The sequence below is a fragment of the Penicillium hordei genome (assembly GCF_028827395.1).
Source record: "Penicillium hordei strain IBT 12815 chromosome Unknown utg000002l_segment0_segment0, whole genome shotgun sequence".
Lineage (NCBI taxonomy): Eukaryota > Fungi > Ascomycota > Eurotiomycetes > Eurotiales > Aspergillaceae > Penicillium > Penicillium hordei.
The window spans coordinates 1,083,009-1,103,660 of record NW_026623143.1 but is presented as its reverse complement, the minus strand read 5'-3'; the positions used below and the strand labels follow the sequence as shown (position 1 = coordinate 1,103,660).

The 20,652-nt window shown below is 47.7% G+C and overlaps 8 protein-coding genes across 8 annotated transcripts; 6 read left to right on the top strand and 2 right to left on the bottom strand.

Moving 5' to 3' along the window:
• Window positions 1-65: 65 nt before the first annotated feature.
• N7537_003716 (HesA/MoeB/ThiF family protein) lies at window positions 66-1,678 on the top strand (the record flags this gene model as incomplete). Its single annotated transcript, XM_056894774.1, has 3 exons — window positions 66-306; window positions 392-605; window positions 658-1,678. 3 exons carry the CDS (start codon window positions 66-68, stop codon window positions 1,676-1,678), a joined length of 1,476 nt encoding a protein of 491 aa, XP_056754522.1.
• Window positions 1,679-1,816: 138 nt separating this feature from the next.
• N7537_003715 (RlpA-like double-psi beta-barrel domain-containing protein) lies at window positions 1,817-2,386 on the bottom strand (the record flags this gene model as incomplete). Its single annotated transcript, XM_056894773.1, has 2 exons — window positions 1,817-2,171; window positions 2,265-2,386. 2 exons carry the CDS (start codon window positions 2,384-2,386, stop codon window positions 1,817-1,819), a joined length of 477 nt encoding a protein of 158 aa, XP_056754521.1.
• A 3,051-nt stretch (window positions 2,387-5,437) lies between these two features.
• On the top strand, window positions 5,438-8,922 carry N7537_003714 (uncharacterized protein; the record flags this gene model as incomplete). The annotated part of the gene is made up of 6 exons (XM_056894772.1): window positions 5,438-5,601; window positions 5,662-5,694; window positions 5,754-7,101; window positions 7,155-8,281; window positions 8,336-8,695; window positions 8,763-8,922. The coding sequence occupies 6 exons, from the start codon at window positions 5,438-5,440 to the stop codon at window positions 8,920-8,922; spliced, it is 3,192 nt and encodes a 1,063-aa protein (XP_056754520.1).
• Window positions 8,923-9,200: 278 nt separating this feature from the next.
• Window positions 9,201-10,295, top strand: N7537_003713 (Short-chain dehydrogenase/reductase SDR; the record flags this gene model as incomplete). Its single annotated transcript, XM_056894771.1, has 3 exons — window positions 9,201-9,627; window positions 9,808-10,085; window positions 10,149-10,295. 3 exons carry the CDS (start codon window positions 9,201-9,203, stop codon window positions 10,293-10,295), a joined length of 852 nt encoding a protein of 283 aa, XP_056754519.1.
• Window positions 10,296-11,791: 1,496 nt separating this feature from the next.
• On the top strand, window positions 11,792-13,577 carry N7537_003712 (uncharacterized protein; the record flags this gene model as incomplete). Its single annotated transcript, XM_056894770.1, has 3 exons — window positions 11,792-12,052; window positions 12,123-12,872; window positions 12,927-13,577. The coding sequence occupies 3 exons, from the start codon at window positions 11,792-11,794 to the stop codon at window positions 13,575-13,577; spliced, it is 1,662 nt and encodes a 553-aa protein (XP_056754518.1).
• Window positions 13,578-13,821: 244 nt separating this feature from the next.
• N7537_003711 (uncharacterized protein) lies at window positions 13,822-14,835 on the bottom strand (the record flags this gene model as incomplete). The annotated part of the gene is made up of 2 exons (XM_056894769.1): window positions 13,822-14,262; window positions 14,320-14,835. The coding sequence occupies 2 exons, from the start codon at window positions 14,833-14,835 to the stop codon at window positions 13,822-13,824; spliced, it is 957 nt and encodes a 318-aa protein (XP_056754517.1).
• Window positions 14,836-16,212: 1,377 nt separating this feature from the next.
• On the top strand, window positions 16,213-18,221 carry N7537_003710 (putative MFS hexose transporter; the record flags this gene model as incomplete). The annotated part of the gene is made up of 9 exons (XM_056894768.1): window positions 16,213-16,379; window positions 16,436-16,561; window positions 16,610-16,713; window positions 16,768-16,914; window positions 16,967-17,077; window positions 17,135-17,466; window positions 17,518-17,620; window positions 17,677-17,914; window positions 17,969-18,221. 9 exons carry the CDS (start codon window positions 16,213-16,215, stop codon window positions 18,219-18,221), a joined length of 1,581 nt encoding a protein of 526 aa, XP_056754516.1.
• A 1,183-nt stretch (window positions 18,222-19,404) lies between these two features.
• N7537_003709 (putative sexual development protein (LsdA)) lies at window positions 19,405-20,518 on the top strand (the record flags this gene model as incomplete). Its single annotated transcript, XM_056894767.1, has 2 exons — window positions 19,405-19,752; window positions 19,805-20,518. The coding sequence occupies 2 exons, from the start codon at window positions 19,405-19,407 to the stop codon at window positions 20,516-20,518; spliced, it is 1,062 nt and encodes a 353-aa protein (XP_056754515.1).
• Between the last annotated feature and the right edge of the window lie 134 nt (window positions 20,519-20,652).

Below are 20,652 nucleotides of genomic sequence, written 5' to 3'. Positions count from 1 at the left end.
ACTTCGAGAATTCCCACTCCCGCGTCACTTTCTTTTTGCCACATGCGTTGACGCGAACAATCTCGATGGGATCTCTCGACGAAACATGCGCTTCTTTGCGCGCCCAGATCATCGCGACGGAAACACAACTTGCTGGGCTGAAACGCGACCTTGCAAACGCCGAACAAGCGGCGCAATCGGAGACCGCACCGACTGCGGAAATCCGGCACGAGGACCAGAATGGCGAAGGAAGGCGGTGGCCTTTGCTCCAGGAGGAATACAAACGATATGGACGGCAAATGATTGTTTCGCAAGTTGGTTTGAAAGGTTGGCCATGGCTTCGTTTTGGCAGAGATATGGGAATTTCTCGCCTTGAACAGTGTGACTAATCGCGATTTCAATGAATTTACAGGTCAACTGAAACTCCGATCGGCTAGAGTTTTGCTCGTTGGAGCCGGAGGACTGGGATGTCCCGCTGCGCAGTATCTCGCTGGTGCTGGCGTTGGAACTATCGGGCTCATCGATGGGGATACAGTCGAGGTATCGAACCTCCATCGTCAGGTCCTACACCGGACGAAGAATGTGGGGAAGTACAAGGTTGACAGCGCAATTGAGTCCTTGAAAGAGTAAGTGGATCTGTGTAGGAATGTTGAGCGACGCGCTGACGATTTCTTGCAGACTGAATCCGCATCCCACGTATATTGCCCATCGAACACACCTCACGCCTGAGGCAGCACCAGCGGTCTTCCAGGACTATGATCTTATTCTCGACTGCACTGATAACCCGGCGACCCGTTATCTAATCTCTGACACTGCAGTGCTTCTTGGAAAACCATTGGTCTCTGCGTCCGCCCTGCGCACCGAGGGACAGCTGATGGTGTTGAACAACCCGCCCCGTGCGCCGGGCGACAAGACTGGAGGACCGTGCTATCGGTGTGTGTTCCCTAAACCACCACCGGCTGATAGTGTGGTCAGTTGTGCGGATGGGGGTATCCTGGGGCCGGTTGTTGGGACAATGGGTGTCTTGCAAGCCCTAGAGGCAATCAAGGTCATCACTACCCCTGATATTAACAGATGTCGTGCACAGGATCCCCCGTCTTTGCATATCTTCTCCGCCTACTCATCGCCTCTAGTCCGCACAATCCGTCTGCGTTCGCGCCGGGCCAATTGTGCCGTCTGCTCTGCTGAGGCAACTGTGACACTGGATACAATAAAATCAGGGTCAATGGACTATGTGTTCTTTTGTGGATCCACAAATTTGCCCTCCTTACTTGGTCCCGAGGAACGTATCTCTGCTCGAGAATACAACGAGAGACACCCAAATGTCACCTCGGATTCGTCACAGCTCCATACGATAATTGACGTCCGAGACGAAGCTCAATTTGGGATCTGCAGTCTGGAGAATAGTATTAACATTCCTATCTCAAATATCCTTTCCTCGGGTTATACTGCTGGGTTACAGGGGGATGGTAACGGGCAAGCTGAACAATTCCCTTCTTGGTTACCGTCCGAGGTTGCCTCGTCTGAGTCTACGAACCCAATCTACGTCGTCTGCCGCCTAGGAAACGACTCTCAGATTGTCGTCAAGAAAATGAAAGAGTTGGGACTAGATCAGCATGGAAAGAGATTCATTGGTGACATTCGCGGGGGACTACGATCATGGAAAGAACAAGTGGATCCCTCGTGGCCCGAATACTAAATGAATCATGTCGCTCACATGAAATCACTATCCGAACTATATCCTTTCGTTTTCCTGTTTTTACCCACCAACCAGCCTCCAGTGCCCACATCACAGTCAATGACACTATGAGTTGTGGCTTCTAAATCATGACTTTATCTATATCCACCACCACTCAGTGTGTACCCGGCCCTCATCGAGGTTACCGAGTGCCTCAAAAGCGCCACGGCTAACGTCGATGTCAAACTCCCCACATCCCTCGCAACGATCCACCAGAGTGACATCTATACCCCTGTCGCCCCGTTTGATGTGGATCAACCGGCCACAAAGTGGATTGTGGTTGGGGTTGCCGTCTACATTCGCACGGTCATAAACAAAATGAGACACGGCACACACGTAGTCCCACGCGTTATTCCACCAGCCGCATGCTCCAACCCCGGTGTCATACCAGGTTAGATCGCCGCCAAGGGTGTGTTCTGCGCGGGGGCTATGTGTATTGTTCCATTGGCTGGGGCTGGGGGCAGAGTTAGCATGAGCCTCGATGGAGCGTGAATCTAGGGACAGGCAGGAATAAAAATAACACACAAGTTTGCATTAGTTTACTTACTTGCTGAGATCATGAGAAGTGGCATTTTCATGAGTATCCATTGGAGCCCCCACAGCTAATCCCGTGAAGAGGAATGCCATCATGGCGATGGCCTTGCACTTGAAGATTGCATTACAAGTCATTGTCAGGTCTTCTCTTTCTTGCTTTTCAGCAAAGTCGGTGGTTCTGGTTGTCCATTTCAGGTCAAAGTTGGGGAATTCCCTCGCTGTTTATATCATGTTCCCGTGAAGACATTTTGTACTTGAACGATCCATGTAATTACGCTCATCAAAATGCCGCGGAGTATCAGAAGCAAGACTAAAGAACTAAATCGGAGTATCTGAAATAACCGGAGTGAATGGAGCGTTTCGATGGAATTGTCGGGTTGTTGCTGTCTGTTTATTGGGAAGGACAGGAACGGAACAGCACTCATTTTGGACATTGTCAATTATTTAACTATTTCCATACCTCGCCGTAATATTATGTTAGAATCTCTTAAGAAAACTATAGTGCAGACCTCGGGGCACTGTCGAGTTTACAATGTACGAAAAATCGGAAGATCGGAGGAAGCAATATAACCCTAAAAGGAAGGATACACCCCGCAATTCATTCGGTATAGATCACACTTTATACGGGACAACTTTGAGTGTTTTTCAACTATTCATAGGTAGTTTATATCTTGATTCCATTTTATTAAGTGGTTTAGGACTTTTAGTGTATATTGCTCCCACTACGTATTTGCCCTTACCTCTTCTCTTTCTTTTATTTCGAAGTGTTGTTATATAAGCATTGAGATTATAAGGTTATAAGTAGTAGGTAGATATAGATTGAGAATATATACTCCTATACCTCTCTAAATCTATATCTAGATTAGTACCCCTAGGTTCCCTTGTATATAAAGTCGGGTATAAACCTGAACTACGAGTGCTAAATCGACCCGTATGCTCCAGAGCATATAGCCTTAAGCGTTCCCCTCTTCAATATCTACTTAGTTGCCACTTTCACTCTAGAAGAGAAACTTCTAAAAAGTTACGAGGATCTGAAGCCGTGCAACAAATATATCCAGTTTTATTTATATTCCCTTATCCAGAAAGACGCAATTCTTTTCCTCCAAAGATTCCGGAACGGAATTATTTTAGGTAACTAGCAGCCTGTTCCTCCAAACTCTTGGCAGGAGCACAGATGGATATTCTATAGAAGTCTCTTTCAATTTCATGGGGTTTGGTGGACTTCTATTTATGATTCTGATTCTTTGTTCAATGAAGTTATATAGTGCAGAGGGGAACGATGACCGGGATTACACCAAAGTATGATTTTGGCCCCTTCTCCCTACGGTATTCGACACGAAATTATTATTCTTAGACTAATTACAGCATTGCGGGTAGGATTGTACAAGGTGTGACGTAAGATAACATAACACAGTTTACAGCTTGTCAGCTTTAGCAAGAGTTCGAGTATCTAGTATCCGTGAGTAGACCTGCCGACCGAAACTTCATTGACAATCAGGTATGTCTTTTTTCTCTCCTAAAATCCTGCCTGTCTAACCCCTATGAGCGGTCTTGGTTCTGAGCTGTCCGATCTCCACTCAAATAATTCCGGGGAGATGGCGGAAGTAGCCCCGGGATTTGCGGAGAAGCTGGAGAAGCTGGTAATTAGTATCCCTTTGTTACATATATTTCGGCTAACACGCTGGGCGAGAGGCAAATAGGTGGTTAGCTCTCAATAGAGCATAATAACCTCAGACTATGATCAATATACGGTAGTTTTCGAAACTTGGATTCATCTCCCACAGCAAGCTTCAATTGAAGCCCATGGAATGCATTTACATGATACGTATATTGATCCTTTACGGGAAAAGAATTTCCGCAACTAGGCTCAGTAGGATGTAGTTGTAGTTATGTATTCACTGGGTAGCTATCTAAAGGATTATATATAAGTGCAGTTTGAATCAGCCAGTCCTTGCTTCCATCCTGAACCCATCCCATTCATGAGTGCAGCCATGAATTTATTCTTCAGCCTGCTGAGCCTGCTTTTAGTTTTCGCACATTCTTCCTGTTCTCTATTTTTTCATTCCTTATATCCTCTGGAGTTCGTGGTTTTTGCAAAACCAACAACCGCCCTGACCTACAAGCCACCTAAGATAGATACCCATCACCATTTCGTAACTGAATTCTATATTAAAGGAAAGTGGTAATGATACCAGTTTGGCTATCCTGCTGGACAACTAACAAAAGAGTAGCCCTGGAAGAGCTAGCGGCGATCCGTCCAGTTAGCCCACAGCTATCTTTAGAGAACATGAAATAAAATGGGATACAGAAAGCTATTATTTATTTGACTGCCCCAGGTGCAACAATTCCCCCAACTGACCAGGAAGGTCGACATCTGGCCTGCAAGGCTAATGAATATGCTGCGGGCCTGCGTGATAGACATCCTGACAAGTTTGGACTTTTCGCGCCTTTGCCCTCCCTGATGGATATAAAGGACATATTGAATGAGATACAGTATGCTATGGTTATTTTGAAAGCCAACGGTGCCACGCTGTTCACGAGATACTGTGATGGCAATAACTATTTAGGCCATTCAATGTTTACGCCCATTTTGGCGGAGCTCGGTAAGCGCAAGGCAGCGACTTTTATCCCTCCTACCCACCCAGTAGACCTTGCAAGACTCCTTTCTACGACCATCTATAGACTATCTATAGGAAACAAAAAAGGCAGCCGTCGATATGACTATCAAATGGCAGACTGATCGAACCGATGGGCATAATCCTAGCCAGTCCTATCTAATAGCCCCATTGTTCAAATCACCAAAAAGCCAATAAATATAGCAAATGAATTATTGAGTCTATCAAACGAAAGAATTATATCGTGAAGAATCCTGATATTTGGCCTCACAAGTCAGGCATCAACATCCAAATTTTATATGCGGAGAGCATTCCTCCCCACATGTGGTAGCCAATCACTCGAGGGTGGGGTGAACTGCAAACATCTACGACGTGATGGGGACTTTAATCCGACTTCTTTGTTCTTTCAAATTACTCCACCAGCTCTGGAGGCTTGTCTAGATCTATCGCGTTCTTGCCCGCGTTGCAGATCCCCCTCATTTGAAGGTCACGTGGACCATGCCGCGTTTCTGAAGAATTGGATCTTTTGTGGCTGGGCCGAGGCACATCACTGTGTGACCCCTGTGTGAATATGGCGCATGTTCGATCCCATCAGTCGGGCTCATCCTTCGGGTCGTCGCCATCGCCAGATGCGCAAGATGACCCTAACAAGGAGAAAGCTTCACTCTTCGGTTTTGTTAAAAAGACATGGCAGAAAACGGGCTTGGACAGACCCACCATCCTCTTGATGATGAAGTGAGTTCAGGATCAAGCTTCCAATGTTCCATAGTAGGAAACCTCTAACAGCTACTATAGAGGCGGTATCCCACCCACAATAGCTGTTTCTATGTGAGTTATCAACCTTCGAAGTTCTCGGTTTATCAGAAAAACCCTGACCCTTAGTCTAGCTACCAATCCAAGCCTGTTGCCAACGAGTACACAACCTTAGGCTATCTCGTGGCCATCGTCTCTATCCTGGGCTTTGCGATCATGCCCCGCGCAAAGTTTATCCAGATGATGATCTTTGACGTTTTGGCTGTCTGCATAGCAGCATGTTTGGCTCTGTTGACAATGTTCTGCAGTGTCAGGGCACGTCAACACACCTCAAATAGCCCCACTGATGCATACAATTCATCCGCATCTGCTGTCAGTGGTTTGTGGCTGTTCATTCAAATCTGGATGGTTCACACCTTCCGCGCCAAATACCCGCAGCTGCAATTCCCCGTTATTATTTACGCAATCTTCGCGAACATTTCTTCAATATACGCCCCGCAAATGAAGAACATGACAGCTGCTTTTGCCATGGTGAGCCAATTGCTTAAATCATGCCTTACTGGCCTCGGCATTTCAACAGCAACATCACTATTCATCCTGCCGATGACGTCACGTCAGGTCGTCTTCAAACAAATGGCAGGCTACATTGGCGGGCTTCGCTCGGCTTTGAATGCCCATGCTCTATACTTCCAATCATTGGAAAGAGACGATATGTTTGGTCGCACGGAGACATATGATGACGCCCGTGAGAAGTTTGGCAAGAATGGAAAGATCTACAGTCCCGAGGCAGAAGCCATCCGCGGTGCGGTGCGACAGATCACAGATCTCCACGCCAAACTTCATGGTGATCTCACATTTGCGAAGCGTGAGGTTGCATTGGGAAAATTAGGACCTGATGATCTTCAGGCCATCTTCCGTCATCTTCGCCAGATTATGATCCCGGTTGTGGGGTTGAGCTTCGTGGTGGATATCTTTCAGCGACTGTCAGACTATAACAGATGGAATCAGCCCATTGACCTAAATGAGCCTGTAGTCCCAGAGGATATCCGACAACGCGTTGTGCACGAGTGGAATGATATCATGAGGGCGGTTCACGATCCTTTCGCAGTAATGATCCAAACTATTGATGAGGGATTGCTACATACGTCATATATTTTCGGGCTAACAAAGCCACCCAAACGTAAAACGACAGCGAAATCTTCAAATGAGAATTCAACGGAGGGAGGCGAAGATGTCGAGGCCACAGCCGAGGGCACTGCTCCCGGAGAGAAAGCATTTACCCAGCATTTTGAAAAGAAACTTGGCGAATTTCGAAGTGCGAAACGCCTTGCTTTGCAAACATGGGCTGAGGAGAAGGGTGTCACGCTCCCTCCCGACTTTTTCGATCACCCTGCTTCAGCTAAAATGTTGGACACCGATTTTTTGGATACCTCGGCTACGCAAAAAGAGCGAAGCCGACGACAGCTGTATCTATTTCTCTATGTAAGCCTCTGTCTACCAGTCAGTCAACATGATGAAAGCTAACGTAAACTCAGATGGAGCAATTGCTGTACTCGACCGGTCAAACCGTGCTCGACTTTGTCCGCTATGCCAATCATGTTGAGGCGAAAGGGAAGCTATCGAAGACTCGACTCATCATTCCCGGTGGTAAGCGAGTTTGGAAGTGGGCCAAGTCCTTTTTGACTGCTCAGGATCATGAAGATGATAATATGGGTGACATTCATACACAAAACAACATACTGCAGCTTGGCGAGGCGTATAAACTGCGGAAAGACCCAGAGCACTTACCACCGACTACTCTCTTTGAAAGGATTGGAGACAGAATTCGTGTCATCCCGGGATTCCTTCGCTCATTTGAGTCGACATACGGTTTCCGTGTTGCCTGTGCCACCATGACTGTTGCAGTAATCGGGTTCCTACGCGATACTCAGACCTTCTTTACTGCCCAAAGGTTAGTGTGGGCCTTGATCATGATCAATCTCAGCATGTCACCCACCTCAGGACAGAGCATTTTCAGTTTCGTGTTGCGGATTTTGGGTACATTCCTTGCAATGGTAGCAAGTCTTTTGATCTGGTATATTCCAGGTAAACAGACACCGGGTATCATCGTTTTCCTGTTCATATTTGTGTCCATGGCCTTCTACATCCCCATCAAGATGTTCCGCTTCCGAGCAGTCGGGATCATCAGCATCATCACTACAAGCATGATCATTGGATATGAACTCCAAGTTCGCCGAGTCGGCGAGGCTGTCGCGACATCCAATGGACAGCCCTTCTACCCTATTTACCTCCTGGCGCCTTATCGCTTGGCTGTTGTGGCGGGCGGTATAGCTGTCGCATTTATTTGGACATTCTTCCCATATCCAATTTCTGAGCATTCAGTCCTCCGTCAAAGTCTAGGTGCATCGTTGTATCTCCTGGCAAACTACTACTCCATCATCCACGAGACGATCTCCGGTCGTATGCGTGGGGACGAGGGTGAATACCTACTCAAGACCTCTTCCGGTCGTAAACTTGAGAAAGCACGACACAAAGTGTTCTCAAAGCAGATGCTTATGCTAGCCGGTCTACGGACATACTCGGGGTTCCTTCGCTGGGAGGTTCCGGTTGGCGGTCGATTCCCTAAGAAGCAGTATGATTCGATTATTATCTGTGTAGAAAAGTATGCCATGCCCTCCCACATCCTTTGCTGGTACTAACAGTGCTTATCCTTTAGCATCGTGAACTACCTCAGCTTGCTAGGGTATGCATCCGATACACTCATGAATCTCGGCGACAGCGAAGATCCTACAGATACCGCCTGGATGACCGATTTCCGGCGGCTGATCAATACTGCCAAAGTGACGACTCACGAGGTCACATCTTTGCTCTGCCTTCTCTCTGCTAGTATTACGAACCGACAACCTCTACCGCCATATCTCAAAGCACCCCGTCCGTACAGCTTCACAAAGCGCCTTATGGATCTTGACAGTGACCTTCTTAGTCTCCGACACATTGCCGAGCCGGGATTCGCGGCATTTGCAGTTCTGCAAATCTCGACCCGCTGCATTGTCGGTGATATGGACAGATTACTTCGGTAGGTTTCTAATAGAAAGTTTGTTGTTAGACCTAGCCAGGTTTGCTAATTGGGCTGTTGATCCTAGGCTTGTCAAAGGATTAGTCGGCGAATTAGACTTCTCTTTCCACGCTGTAAGCACAGGAGAGTCAATGGCCGAGTCGCGAATGCCCTCTCGGGCAGGATCAAGGGCGGATCTAAGCGAGTATGCATCATCGCAACGTGGTGATCGGCACAAGAACGATTGATTTATTGTCTTTCCCTTTGGTCTGTTGGCGGTTGCTAGTCTTTCCGTACATATTTTGGCGTGGCTTGTACATAATGAGATGACTGGCGTCATTCTATCATTGCCTTCATCAATGCATAAGGTGAGTTGTACAAATTACTGCGGTAGATCTCGCAATCAACAATACCCCGCAATATAGTTTTCCGCAATTAGTCCATCTGCATAACCAGACTTTAGCAACCAACCATCAGCCATCCTCCTTCCTCTCCATTCGCATATCTTCGGTCTAAACAAACCATAATGACCGAAGTCAAAGTCGGCCAAGCTCTCTTCTCCCAATCTGCCGGTAAAACAGTCTTGATAACCGGTGCTGCGCGCGGGATCGGAGCTGCAACCGCGGTCCTATTCAACTCCCACGGTGCCAATGTCGTTCTCGCCGACCTCCCCCAATTGCGAAACAGCGCCGAGGAAGTCATCCAGAAACAGATGAAATTCCCAAACAGCTCGATATTTGTATCTACCAACATTGTCAACTGGGCAGAGCTAACAGCATGCTTCGAAGAGGCGATCACCGCCTTCGGCAAAGTCGATATCGTTATAGCCAACGCGGGCATTATGGAGTCCGAGTCCGCCCTAGACATGAACAACGTGGATGCGAACGGACGTCTTCTCGAGAGTCAGGAGGCGGGGAGAGTTATTGATGTTAATTTAAAAGGAACATTGAACAGTGAATTTTCCCATTATCTTCAATATTCAATCTCACGTTAAATGCCAATTTCAGCTGGCTAGTATACTGACAACTTGCCTATCCATTTATACAAAACAGCTCTCCGCCTAGGGTTACACTATACGAGATCCTCCACGTCAACCACTACAGACCCTCAACCGACAAAGTCAATCTTACTAGTTGCATCCACATCGAGTTATTTCGGCGGCACAGGTGTAGCCGCCTATATCGCGTCGAAGCACGGCGTGCTAGGTCTCCTACGGGCGTGTCAGGATGTTGCGCGCTCACACGGTGTCCGGGTTAATGCTGTCGCACCGTTTCTGACACCGACTCATATCACGGCGGGCTTTGCGCACAAGTGGGATGAGGCTGGTCTTGAGAAAAATACTCCTGATCGAGTTGCGGAGGCTATTGCGGTTGTGGCATTAGATGAAGAGCGGGAGGGGAATTGTGTTTTAGTGAGTATATCTATTGCAAGGGGGTGACCCCGTATGGTGCTAACTCTCTTTTCTTTTGTGTAGGTTGCTGGTAAGTATCTTCGCGAGCTTGAGGAGCCTAGGGCAAGGCTCTTGCCTTCGTGGTTAGGGGCGGATCTCACGGAGTTTATGGGTCAGGCTATGCAGTTCTTTGTTAGTATTGGCGGATATGTTTTGCCTAAGAAGTATTAGAAGGAGGTAGTCGCATCTGCTTATTTTCGGGTTTCAGACCTATCCTAAATGGCAGAAAGTTGCGGAGGAACTTAGCGACGCGTGGAGCACTGTCGTATCTGTGTCCATATTCCAGCTTTCGGCTCGTAGAGGGTAGATGGTAGGCGTCATTCGGAAGAGTCCCTTAGCAGGGCGCAGCATTGTAGCAAGGGAAAGCATTATAGGAAAGGTAAACGAAGGTCACAGAGCAAAAGCCCTGTAAAGACCAATCCTATCACCAATGGCCAGCGATTCCCTCCGCCAAAGCATCATCCACAAATTCTACGTCAACCAGCCTCCGCTGGCCAAAACTCATGCCGCAGATCGATAGTCTTGTCATGTATCTTCTTCACTCTGCGCACTGTCTCGGCTACTTCTGGTGGGCTCACTCGAATCTGTAGATAACAGAGACGATACCAACGGCCTAATTAAAACCATCCATAAGCATATCAAGATATATTATCACGCATTTTACGGCCGTTCACCTGCAAGTTCCACAATCTCCTGATTCCCATTTCAGGAGACTAGGCCAGATGTCTCCCAGGGAGACTATCCACAAGAAGAAATCAAACTCCTGACGAAATATTTGGAATCTGATTTGAGCTTGTAAAAATAGGGGCATGCCTCCCTTTGAAATAGCGGGGGTGTCCCCAGCGGCGGCGAGTAGCCAACACGAGGCCAACGCAAGATAAGCCGGGGGCATCTCCACGGCTAGGCATGTGACGCTAGGAAGACGTTCGAAGAGGCTTCACTTCGCTGCCTATTAATTACTATTGAGATTTGGGAATTATAATTGAACTATTAGGTGCTTTTAGAAGTCTCTCCTTAGTTCTAACAAAAGAATTTCAAAGTCAAAGGTATGGCCTGGCGTTTCTCCGAGAATATGTATCTTATATATGCACTTTCATCCATTTAGCAACACTTTTATATGTAAAATCTGCGATACAACTTGAGGATACTACCACAAGATAGGCTACGTCAAGTTCACGAGAAAGCCCCCTTACATCATGCACGGAATGCTCGATGCACCTACATCACGACATCCAACAAGGGATGAGACTGGAATGTTAACTGTGCTAAGACCCTGGCACCCTTTAACCCATCATTCCCAGCGATTTGGGGCTAATATTCCCCGCGATAGAAGGTTTAAATAAGAAAATATCAAACTCCAGGCCAATAGCAATGCACTTACTATGTATCCCTTCTTTTGTGGAATTCACCTAAACGTCTCTTTCCAGGTTTCCCGACGACGAAGGAGGGGAGGGGGGAGCCCCTATTACACATCTCTTCCATCCCACATTAGTGTGGGTAACCTTGCAATTCTAGCTATGAAATTTCTTCCGGGAATCACTGTTCAGTTTCGATCGATGCCGCGATCGACCTCAGATACCACAGCACCCCGATTGTCGTGACGAACGACAACTTAACGACTAGTATATATAGCTCGAAGGGCCTTTCGACGGCCAGATTCAGCACAAATGGGACGCCATTCAATTACCGAAGAAATTTACGATGATGAGTCCAAAATCAACTTCGGTGTACCGGACAGTGTCCGAAGCGTGGACGGGATGACACACAACCCAGCGCTGGGGAGCTCAATTCAACTATTCGAGAGCGACCCTTCAACCGAGGAACAAAAAAGACGAATCGAAGTGCGAGAATGGCTGATCATTATCTGTATCGTTATTCTAGCAATGATGGATTCGTTCAATGCGACCATTTTAATCCCAGCCTTACCTGTATGCCACATGAAATACCCTCGAGCGTGATTTGATATCTACACTAGAACTGACCAGAAACTCAATCTAGGACCTGGCAAACGCATTCGCAAAGCCACTAGCAAGCACAATGTGGGTCAACACGGTATACCTCCTTTTCGGCGCAACCAGCCACCTCTACTTCACAATGATGAGCGAAGTCTTCAACCACGGACCCGTATGGATCATCGCTGTGGTCCTCGCAACAATCGGCACAGGAATCTGCTGCGGCTCGATGAGTCTAGCAGAGCTGATAATCGGCCGCATGATCCAGGGTATCGGCGGCGGCGGCGCAATGAGTCTGTGCTTCCTGGTAATGACCGAGACAGCGTCTGAATCCATGCACTCACGATATTCGTGCTATATCCTGTTGACGCGCATGTGTGGCGGCATCCTGGGACCCGTTATCGGAGGTTTGTTTGTGGATAACGCGGACTGGAGGTGGGTGTTTTATTTCAACCTCATTTTCTGTGCTCTTGGTTTGCTGGCTATTCCGTTCGCTGTGGATCTTCGCGCATTGAAATATATCCCGATGTCCAAATTGCGCGGTTTAGATTGGACAGGTAATACTTTGGCCTTTTTGGGGCTTGGGGCTATTCTGGTTGGTCTTTCTTACGGTGGAAGCTCGTATCATTGGGGCAACTGGCAGACGATTGTGCCTCTTGCGGTGGGCGCTGTGGTCCTTCTTGCACTTCTCTTCTATGAGACCAAGTGGGCTGTGTATCCACAGTTTGGGAGGAGGGTATTTCGCTCGAGGATGATGGCTATGACACACCTAGGGTGCTTTTTACATGGCTTTGTGGTTAGTCACCATTTTCTTTGCATCTCCTTCATGGTTTCTAACATACCCGTCTAGGTCTTTGCTCACTTGCAATTCTTCCCACTGTACTTTATTTCCACTCATTATATGTCCGTCACTTTGTCTGGAATCACCTTGCTAGCCATGGTTGGGCTTGCGATTGCGCCGGCTACGGTGGTTGGTGTAATTTTTGCGAAGGAGTTAAGATGTACCCAGTGGATCATCTCTGGCGGTTGGGTATTGACTGCCCTGACAAGTGGATGCTCTATTCTCTTGGATAACTCCACGCCGACCGTGGCGTGGGTATTTCTGTTGTTCACAGCAGGCCTTGGACATGGTCTGTTGCTTTCCAGTTACAATGTCCGCATCCAGAATCTGCCCAAAGACGGGGATGGATCCATGTCAACTCTGCCAACAACTATGTCATACTACATGCGAGCTTGGGGTATGGCAGTCGCGGTCCCTGTCGGGGGTGTTGTGTTGTTGAACTGCTTCGGCAATGGACTTGCAAGTGTTGAGCTGGATCGGGATATAGTAAACTCTGCCAACGGATATCTTATTCTTATGAAGGACGTGAGCATGACAAATAAACAGAGAGAAGCAGTTACAGTTGTTTCAGTCGCGGCCTTTCAAGGAGTATGGGATCTCATCACGGGCGTGGCTATCCTCGGCGGAGTTTCGTCCGGTTTCCTATGGCGAAAAAATTGAATGTGAATATTGAACGTGACAGAATTAAAACGCATTGGTAATTACTACATTTGTCGCAAACCGACCATCCCAAATTAGCACAGACAGCTAGCTTGATCGAGTACGGCGTCATGACAGGCAATGTAAGGGCAAGAAGCGAACGCATGGATTGAACTCTGGTAAGAATAACTCGAATTCCATGCTAAATGCTAATCTCACATAAGAATAAAAGTCATTGTCTCGGCTAAGGTCAAGGTCGTGGTAATCAGGCTGAAATAGGTTGTCCCGTGATGTTCGCTAGTCTTTCTAGCTCACTCGATCCGCTTTTATCCTTTAGCCTCTTTGGCACAACGAACTCTCGCTTCCCCTTGATTTTCCAGCCAGACAGTCTGTCTTTACCAAGCATCGCTAGCGTCTTCTTCTCAACGAGACTGTATTTGGAGGGATCGTCCTGGTCAAAGTTGAACGGTTGTTTCAAGGACACTGGCGGGTTGGTGATGACGCGTGGGTGTCTCAGGCTGTTGACAGAAATCGAGTGACACATCAAAGGATGGAGAAGAACGACATCGCCCACCTGACCGGTCATCTGGTGGAAGTCGCTGCAATTCTTAACAATATCCGAGTAAAAGGGCGTGTCCCCTGGATCTCCAATAGGCTCTTGGCCACGAGGATACATATATGGTGTCACACCCTCAGGATGATTGTACTAGAAACACACGAGTCAGAAAGACGTAAAAGTGGAATAAGAAGCTTGACCACCTACCAGATGCTGGGCAACATGTTTCATCGCCTCAGGGCATATCATAGTGCCACCTGCACGATCCTGGATATCGGTAAATAGGGGTATAACGAGCAGGGCTTGCTCTGGCGAATCAAGAAAATGGGTAAAGAAGTCGCCATCCACATGCCACCCCGGCAGATCAGCAGGATGGGGCCATGTGCCCTCGGACTCCGGCGAGCCGAGATTGACGATCAAGGCATCGTTCCAAGTGGCCGATTCCGGGGCTATGCGGTCTTCACCCCCGAGAAGCTCGCAGATGGCCGCCCATGCCTTGGGTGCAAAAGCTCTAACCGGCTCTTCCTTGTTGTCTCCCATGTGGGTAATTTCGGTCGTCCATGTTGACCTGTCTGTTGGTGATACACCGAGTCTAGTCCACACGTCGCCTGCCCATTCGGCTGCTTTCTCCCGCGAGAAACAGTCTGGTAGACGCACGTAGCCATATCTCATGAAGTGATCGATTTGCTCTTGTGAGAGCTTGTATTTGGGCTTGGCTGGCATTGTGTTTGGGTGCTCAGTGGCACTACAGAATGAACCCACATTTTAAGAAGATGAGAGATATAGACTCGTGCAATGATGGCAGTTACTTACTTGGAGAAGGTGCGTTGGCGTTACGTGACTGGGTCCCCTATTCTGCCGGTAACTCGGATCGCACCAATTAGAGGCTACCCCTTCACTCTTTGATTCGGGGCGATCCCCGGCATAAGACGGAAAGAAGGAAGCGGTGAACTAGGGTATACACCTCCCATTATTTGATATTCGCATTTCCTTTTCTTCAAGAATATGGCGTTTGCTTGGATCTGAACAAGATTCTCGTACCATTAACCGCCTAATAAAGTGGCGTTGCCAAGATACGAATTCCGGCTAAACACCGAAGCCTGGTGCTGTGCATGTCCCCCCGCAAATGAAGAATTCCCCCCAAATTTCCCCCAGGTTTCTTGGCATCACCATTCATATACCACTTATTTCATTTGCCTTCCACCGTGGCGTCCAGGCTAATGTGATTACTCAATCTGACACGGAGCATGCCATTCAGAGACTGAACCTGTCTGGAATACAGAAAAGCTCCCAACACGAATTACCCAAAACCTTGAGCAGAAACAGACCCAATGTCAACACAGCTGACCTAGCTCATACCTCAAATGAGCACGGAGGAATGTCAATAGTATACGCTTTGCCTTGTTCATATTTATTTATTTGTGGGCCTCGGGCCGCCCAATCCACACGATTATGGGGAAGACCAACATTTGTCTCGTATCCAAGGAAGGATTCTAAAACCGCGGCACACAGCTATGTACCCAAGTACGCCAGGCTAATTGAGACCCTGTGACTCGGCTGTTGTAGCCTATTTGACAGCGCCAATCGCATCTCTACGCCAAAGTTCAGAAGCTATGGGTTTAGCCTGGGCCTGATACACCATAACCCTAAAACCCGGGGATAGAACGTTTTTTTTTTTTTTTTTTTTTGCCCTACTAACATCCCCTATACGGCAAGGCTGGTCTGACATCCCACGAATCCGGCTAGTCCGTTCATGAATGGGCATTCCTAGTCCCGGCGCTGCACGGAATCCGTCCTAGCGTCTTGGGAAATATTCGAATTTCTTTGTTTCCATTTTTCCCAATGTGTTTCGATCGCGAAAACCGGGGAGAGCTGTCGACCCGAGCAAATCAGCCAAGACATCAGCTCTTATTCACCGGTTAATATCACAGCTTATTATCCTATGATGGCAAATTTGAATTGCTTAAAAACTCTGGGGGTTGCCCCTCTATCTCCATACTTCTCTCCTTGGTTGTGTTACAGGCTCGTGGACACAACATCTCGACATTCTACCTTGATACTTCATACACAGCATTCATCTGAGCAGACTATACAGACAACATGGGTATCGCTGTCGGAGCTTCGACTCTGCAGTCCGATTTGGACGCGACTCAAGCTTCAAAGCCTGAGTTGGAGAAGGTTAACTGGTGGCAAGAGCCTGGTCTGCGCAGGCTCTATTTCTGGGCTGCTGTGCTTTGTGTTGCTTCTGCTACTACTGGATACGATGGGTAAGCACTATAGCAATGCGATTGAATATGTATAGAGCTGACGGGACATTGCGCAGAATGATGCTTAACACCTCCCAGAATTTGGATACGTGGCAGGTGTACTTCGACACACCCAATGGCGCCAAGCTGGGATTGATGAATGCAATTTACCAGATTGGTAGTCTTGCCAGTTTTCCCTTTGTGTAAGTTCCCCTGCACTAAATACAATGGAAGCGCGCTGACTCAAATAGGCCCTTCATCGCTGATCGATGGGGCCGCAAGGTTCCTATCATGATCGGATGTGTCTTGATGATTCTCGGTGGCTTGCTCGGTGCATTCTGCAGGAACTATGGAAGTAAGCTTGCCCATTTTATACACTGGGACCATTAGATTTACTAATCCTATCTAGTGTATGTCGCCGGTCGATTGCTCCTTGGTTTCGGAAACAGTCTAGCCCAGATGGCATCCCCAGTCCTACTCACTGAAATCTGCCACCCCCAACACCGCGGAAAAGTCACCACTATTTACAACTGCTTGTGGAATTTGGGCGCACTAGGTATGTATCCTTCGGACCAGAATTTGGACCTTGGTATGCTGACTGGGTCTAGTTGTCGCATGGATTGCATGGGGAACGATGTATATCCCCAACGATTGGTCATGGCGTAGTTTGACCATCCTCCAAATCTTCCCCGCTGTCATTCAGATCGCCTTCATCTGGTGTAAGTTTCATTTCCCCTCTTTCACTCGATTGCATCCAGGTGGCTGATCATTATTAGGGGTCCCGGAATCTCCCCGTTGGCTCGTCTCCAAGGAGCGGTACGAGGAAGCATTGGACACACTCGCCTACTACCACGGAAATGGCGATCAGAACAACGCCACCGTCCAGTTCGAGTACCGTGAGATTAAGGAAACTATCAGCTTGGAGATGCAATTCCAGAAGAACAGCAGCTATTTGGACTTCATGAAGACTAAGGGTAATCGTTATCGTTTGGCACTTTTGGTTTCTCTGGGAATCATTTCCCAATACAGTGGCAATGCCTTGTTCAGCAACTACACCAATTTGATCTACAACAGCATGGGTATCACCGAACAGACCAAGAAGATTCCCGTTTGTTTCCCCTTGCCCTATGTCAAATGACCACTTGCTGACATTTCATAGCTCAACGGTGGACAAACCCTACTGAGTCTGGTTGTTAGTGTTTCAAGTGCATTCTTCGTTGACAGAGTTGGACGACGACCTCTTTTCCTAATTTCCACAATTGGTACGTGTTAGAATCTCCGTGATAAATTTGCAAAGTTAATAACTTTCTCCTCCCAGGCATGGTTCTCATGTTCCTCGCATGGACCGTCGTTTCCTCCGTCTTCGAAAGAACCCAGGATGTCGCGTCTACCGGTTACCCACAAGTCGTCTTTGTCTGGCTCTTCTCTGTGTTCTATGCTATTGCCTGGTCGGGTCTACTCGTCGCCTACGCGCTCGAGATCCTGCCCTATCGCCTACGCGCCAAGGGTATTATGATTATGAACCTGACGGTACAGGCAACTCTGGTTCTCGGAAAGTAAGTTGCGCTAAATATATATGCCCACGCTTTAGACCAAACTAACCATCCTAGCTATACCAACCCAATTGCGTGGGAGAACCTTCCTCACCACTGGAACCTGTCGCTGATCTACACGATTTGGATCTTTATTGAGCTCTGCTTCGTCTACTTCTTCTACGTCGAGACCCGGGGTCCCACTCTCGAGGAGCTGGCTAAGATCTTCGATGGTGATGATGCCCAGGTGGCGCATGTTGATCTTCAGCAGGTCGAGAAGGAGATTCAAATTACCGAGAAGGAGTCGCCTGAGTATAGGGAACATGCTTGATTGTGTGTCGTTGTGAAAAGGATAGCCATAGGCATGCTTTGGTGCCGATTGTCGTTAGACAATGATATATTTGCTTGCTACTGATGAATTAATTTGGTAATACTCTTCTTGGTTATTCTATGATTCCTACAGACGAGCAGGGTGTACATGGTAATGCTGTCCGCGGTCCTACGCTCCTGGTATGTTGTGTTAAGAATGGGGTCTATCCGACATTGGTGGTATATTGAGAACCTTTCTAGGGGGCCTTTCTGGATGTCGTTTGAGGTGATGGAAAGTATCACGTCCAATGTTCTAGAATCAACCAGTCGAACTTCGTTCCAGTTTCAATCCAGTCGTGATATGCTCCACCCGGCCGAAATCTCCCGCAATGCTCATCCAACGTTTCGATGATTTGTTCATGCTGTCTGGCATTATTTTTAATAAGTCTGCCGAGTTGTTGCAGACTATCTTAAGTCTCTCCTAGTCCGCGGTCACTATCTTTACCCCATAGGTGTGTCTATATGTTCCTTTCTACTCGGGGGAGATATTATATAACTGTCCAGACAGCCCCCCTGTACGAATGTCAGAATATACGTATACCCCGGTGTTGAGAACTCTCCCTGGGATGCATCGAACATATGACGCAGCGCAATAGGTCGGAAATGGTTTGGCTCATGCTAATTAACCGAGTCTCGAATTGAAAGAGCAACGATATGAGGATGTTGAGCTATGTTTTCTAGTCAGCTATGGTCATCATATGTTGAGCGTAGCTCTTTCATGACCCTCGACGAAGTTTTTACTTACCAAAAGGATGCTATACGTTAACTTCATTTCGAATTGGTTGATTCCGGAGTTCTGAGTCTGACGCAGAAACAACACCAGTTGGGAGTAGGGAGAGAGAAACCAGCCCTCATGAGTGACATCCACAGAATTATTTGTAGACCGGCATGGAAAGGGAGAACGGAAGAGTAGACATTCACTCTATTAGAGTATGTAGAAGGGAAGGTTCAAAAAGGAAATAGAAGTATCTAAATCCATGAGCTCCTTCCTTTTTTCTGTACTTGCCACTCGCCTTAGCTTCCCTCGACTTCCCCCAACTTCGCAACTTCATAACTTCATCTTCCACTCTTTCATACATAGTCCACTCTGTTATCATACATTGATACCAGCGTCTCTCATTCCAAGTACTTTTCTTAACATCAATATGCGTTTCCACATTGCCGTCCTTCTAGGCGTGGCCTCCTTGGCCTTTGCCGCTCCGTTTTCGAATGTGTCCATTCACCCTCTCCCGGATGAGATGCCTAATCCAAGCCCCAGTGAACTGGAAACAATTGAGCTGAATTCCCATGGCACTTTGCCAAACGGTCCTCCTCCCCCTGGTATCAGCGAAGGAGGGATCATCAACCTCAAGCTCATCGCATTCAACGAACTCTTTGAAGTTGCCTTTTTCCATCAATTGATCACAAATATCACCGACAAAGTCTTGGGCTATCGCTTCACTGATGAAGAGGATTATGACTTTGTTTTGAATGGCTTGGAGGTGATCCTGGCTGTATGACATGATATTCCCGTGTTACTCGGTGATATTTACTAATTTGATGCAGCAAGAGGAGCTTCATGCCCTGGACGCCAACAACGCCTTAGCTCATGTTGGTATTGACCCAATTGAGCCTTGCCAATATACCTTCCCCGTCCATGACTTCGATTCCGCCCTTGTTCTCGCCACCACCTTCACAGACGTGGTTTTAGGGACTCTGCAGGACGTCGTGGAGAGATTCGCTCTCGGTGGTGATTTCGCGCTGACACGCGAGGTTGCCTCAATTATCGGCCAGGAGGGGGAGCAGCAGGGATGGTTCCGCGTGATGCAGGGCAAGGTCCCTAGTGAACTGCCCTTCTTGACGACTAGTGATCTCAACTTTGCCTTCACTGCCATTCAGAGCTTCGTCGTGCCCGGCACTTGCCCCAATATTAACTCCATTCCGCTCAAAACCTTTTCACCTCTCAATGTCATCATACCACCGACTGCAGAGACCAGAGGAATCAAGTTTTCCTTTTCCGCCGACGACCAGGACAAGACTGATCGAGACACGCTGTGGATCACCTACATCAATCAGCAGAATCGGCCGATTGTGGAGTCTCTCCACGTCATCTCGAAGGAGAATGACACAATTACTGCAAAGGCTTTGTTCCCCTATGAGGCACACCAAATGAACGGGTTGACCATCGCTGCGGTGACCACATCCGAGGGACCATTCCCAAATGCATACAGTGTGGCAAATGCAACTGTCGCCGGACCTGGTCTTTTCATCATCAAGTAGTTGAACTGCATCCTCAGCCCCCTCTGGCAAATCACTGCATATGCACATCACTATCATTAGCCCTATGACTCGAGCACAAGTTGTCCATCTTGTCAACTCGAATTAGTTCTACTCGTACTGCCCTTTTCGATAAA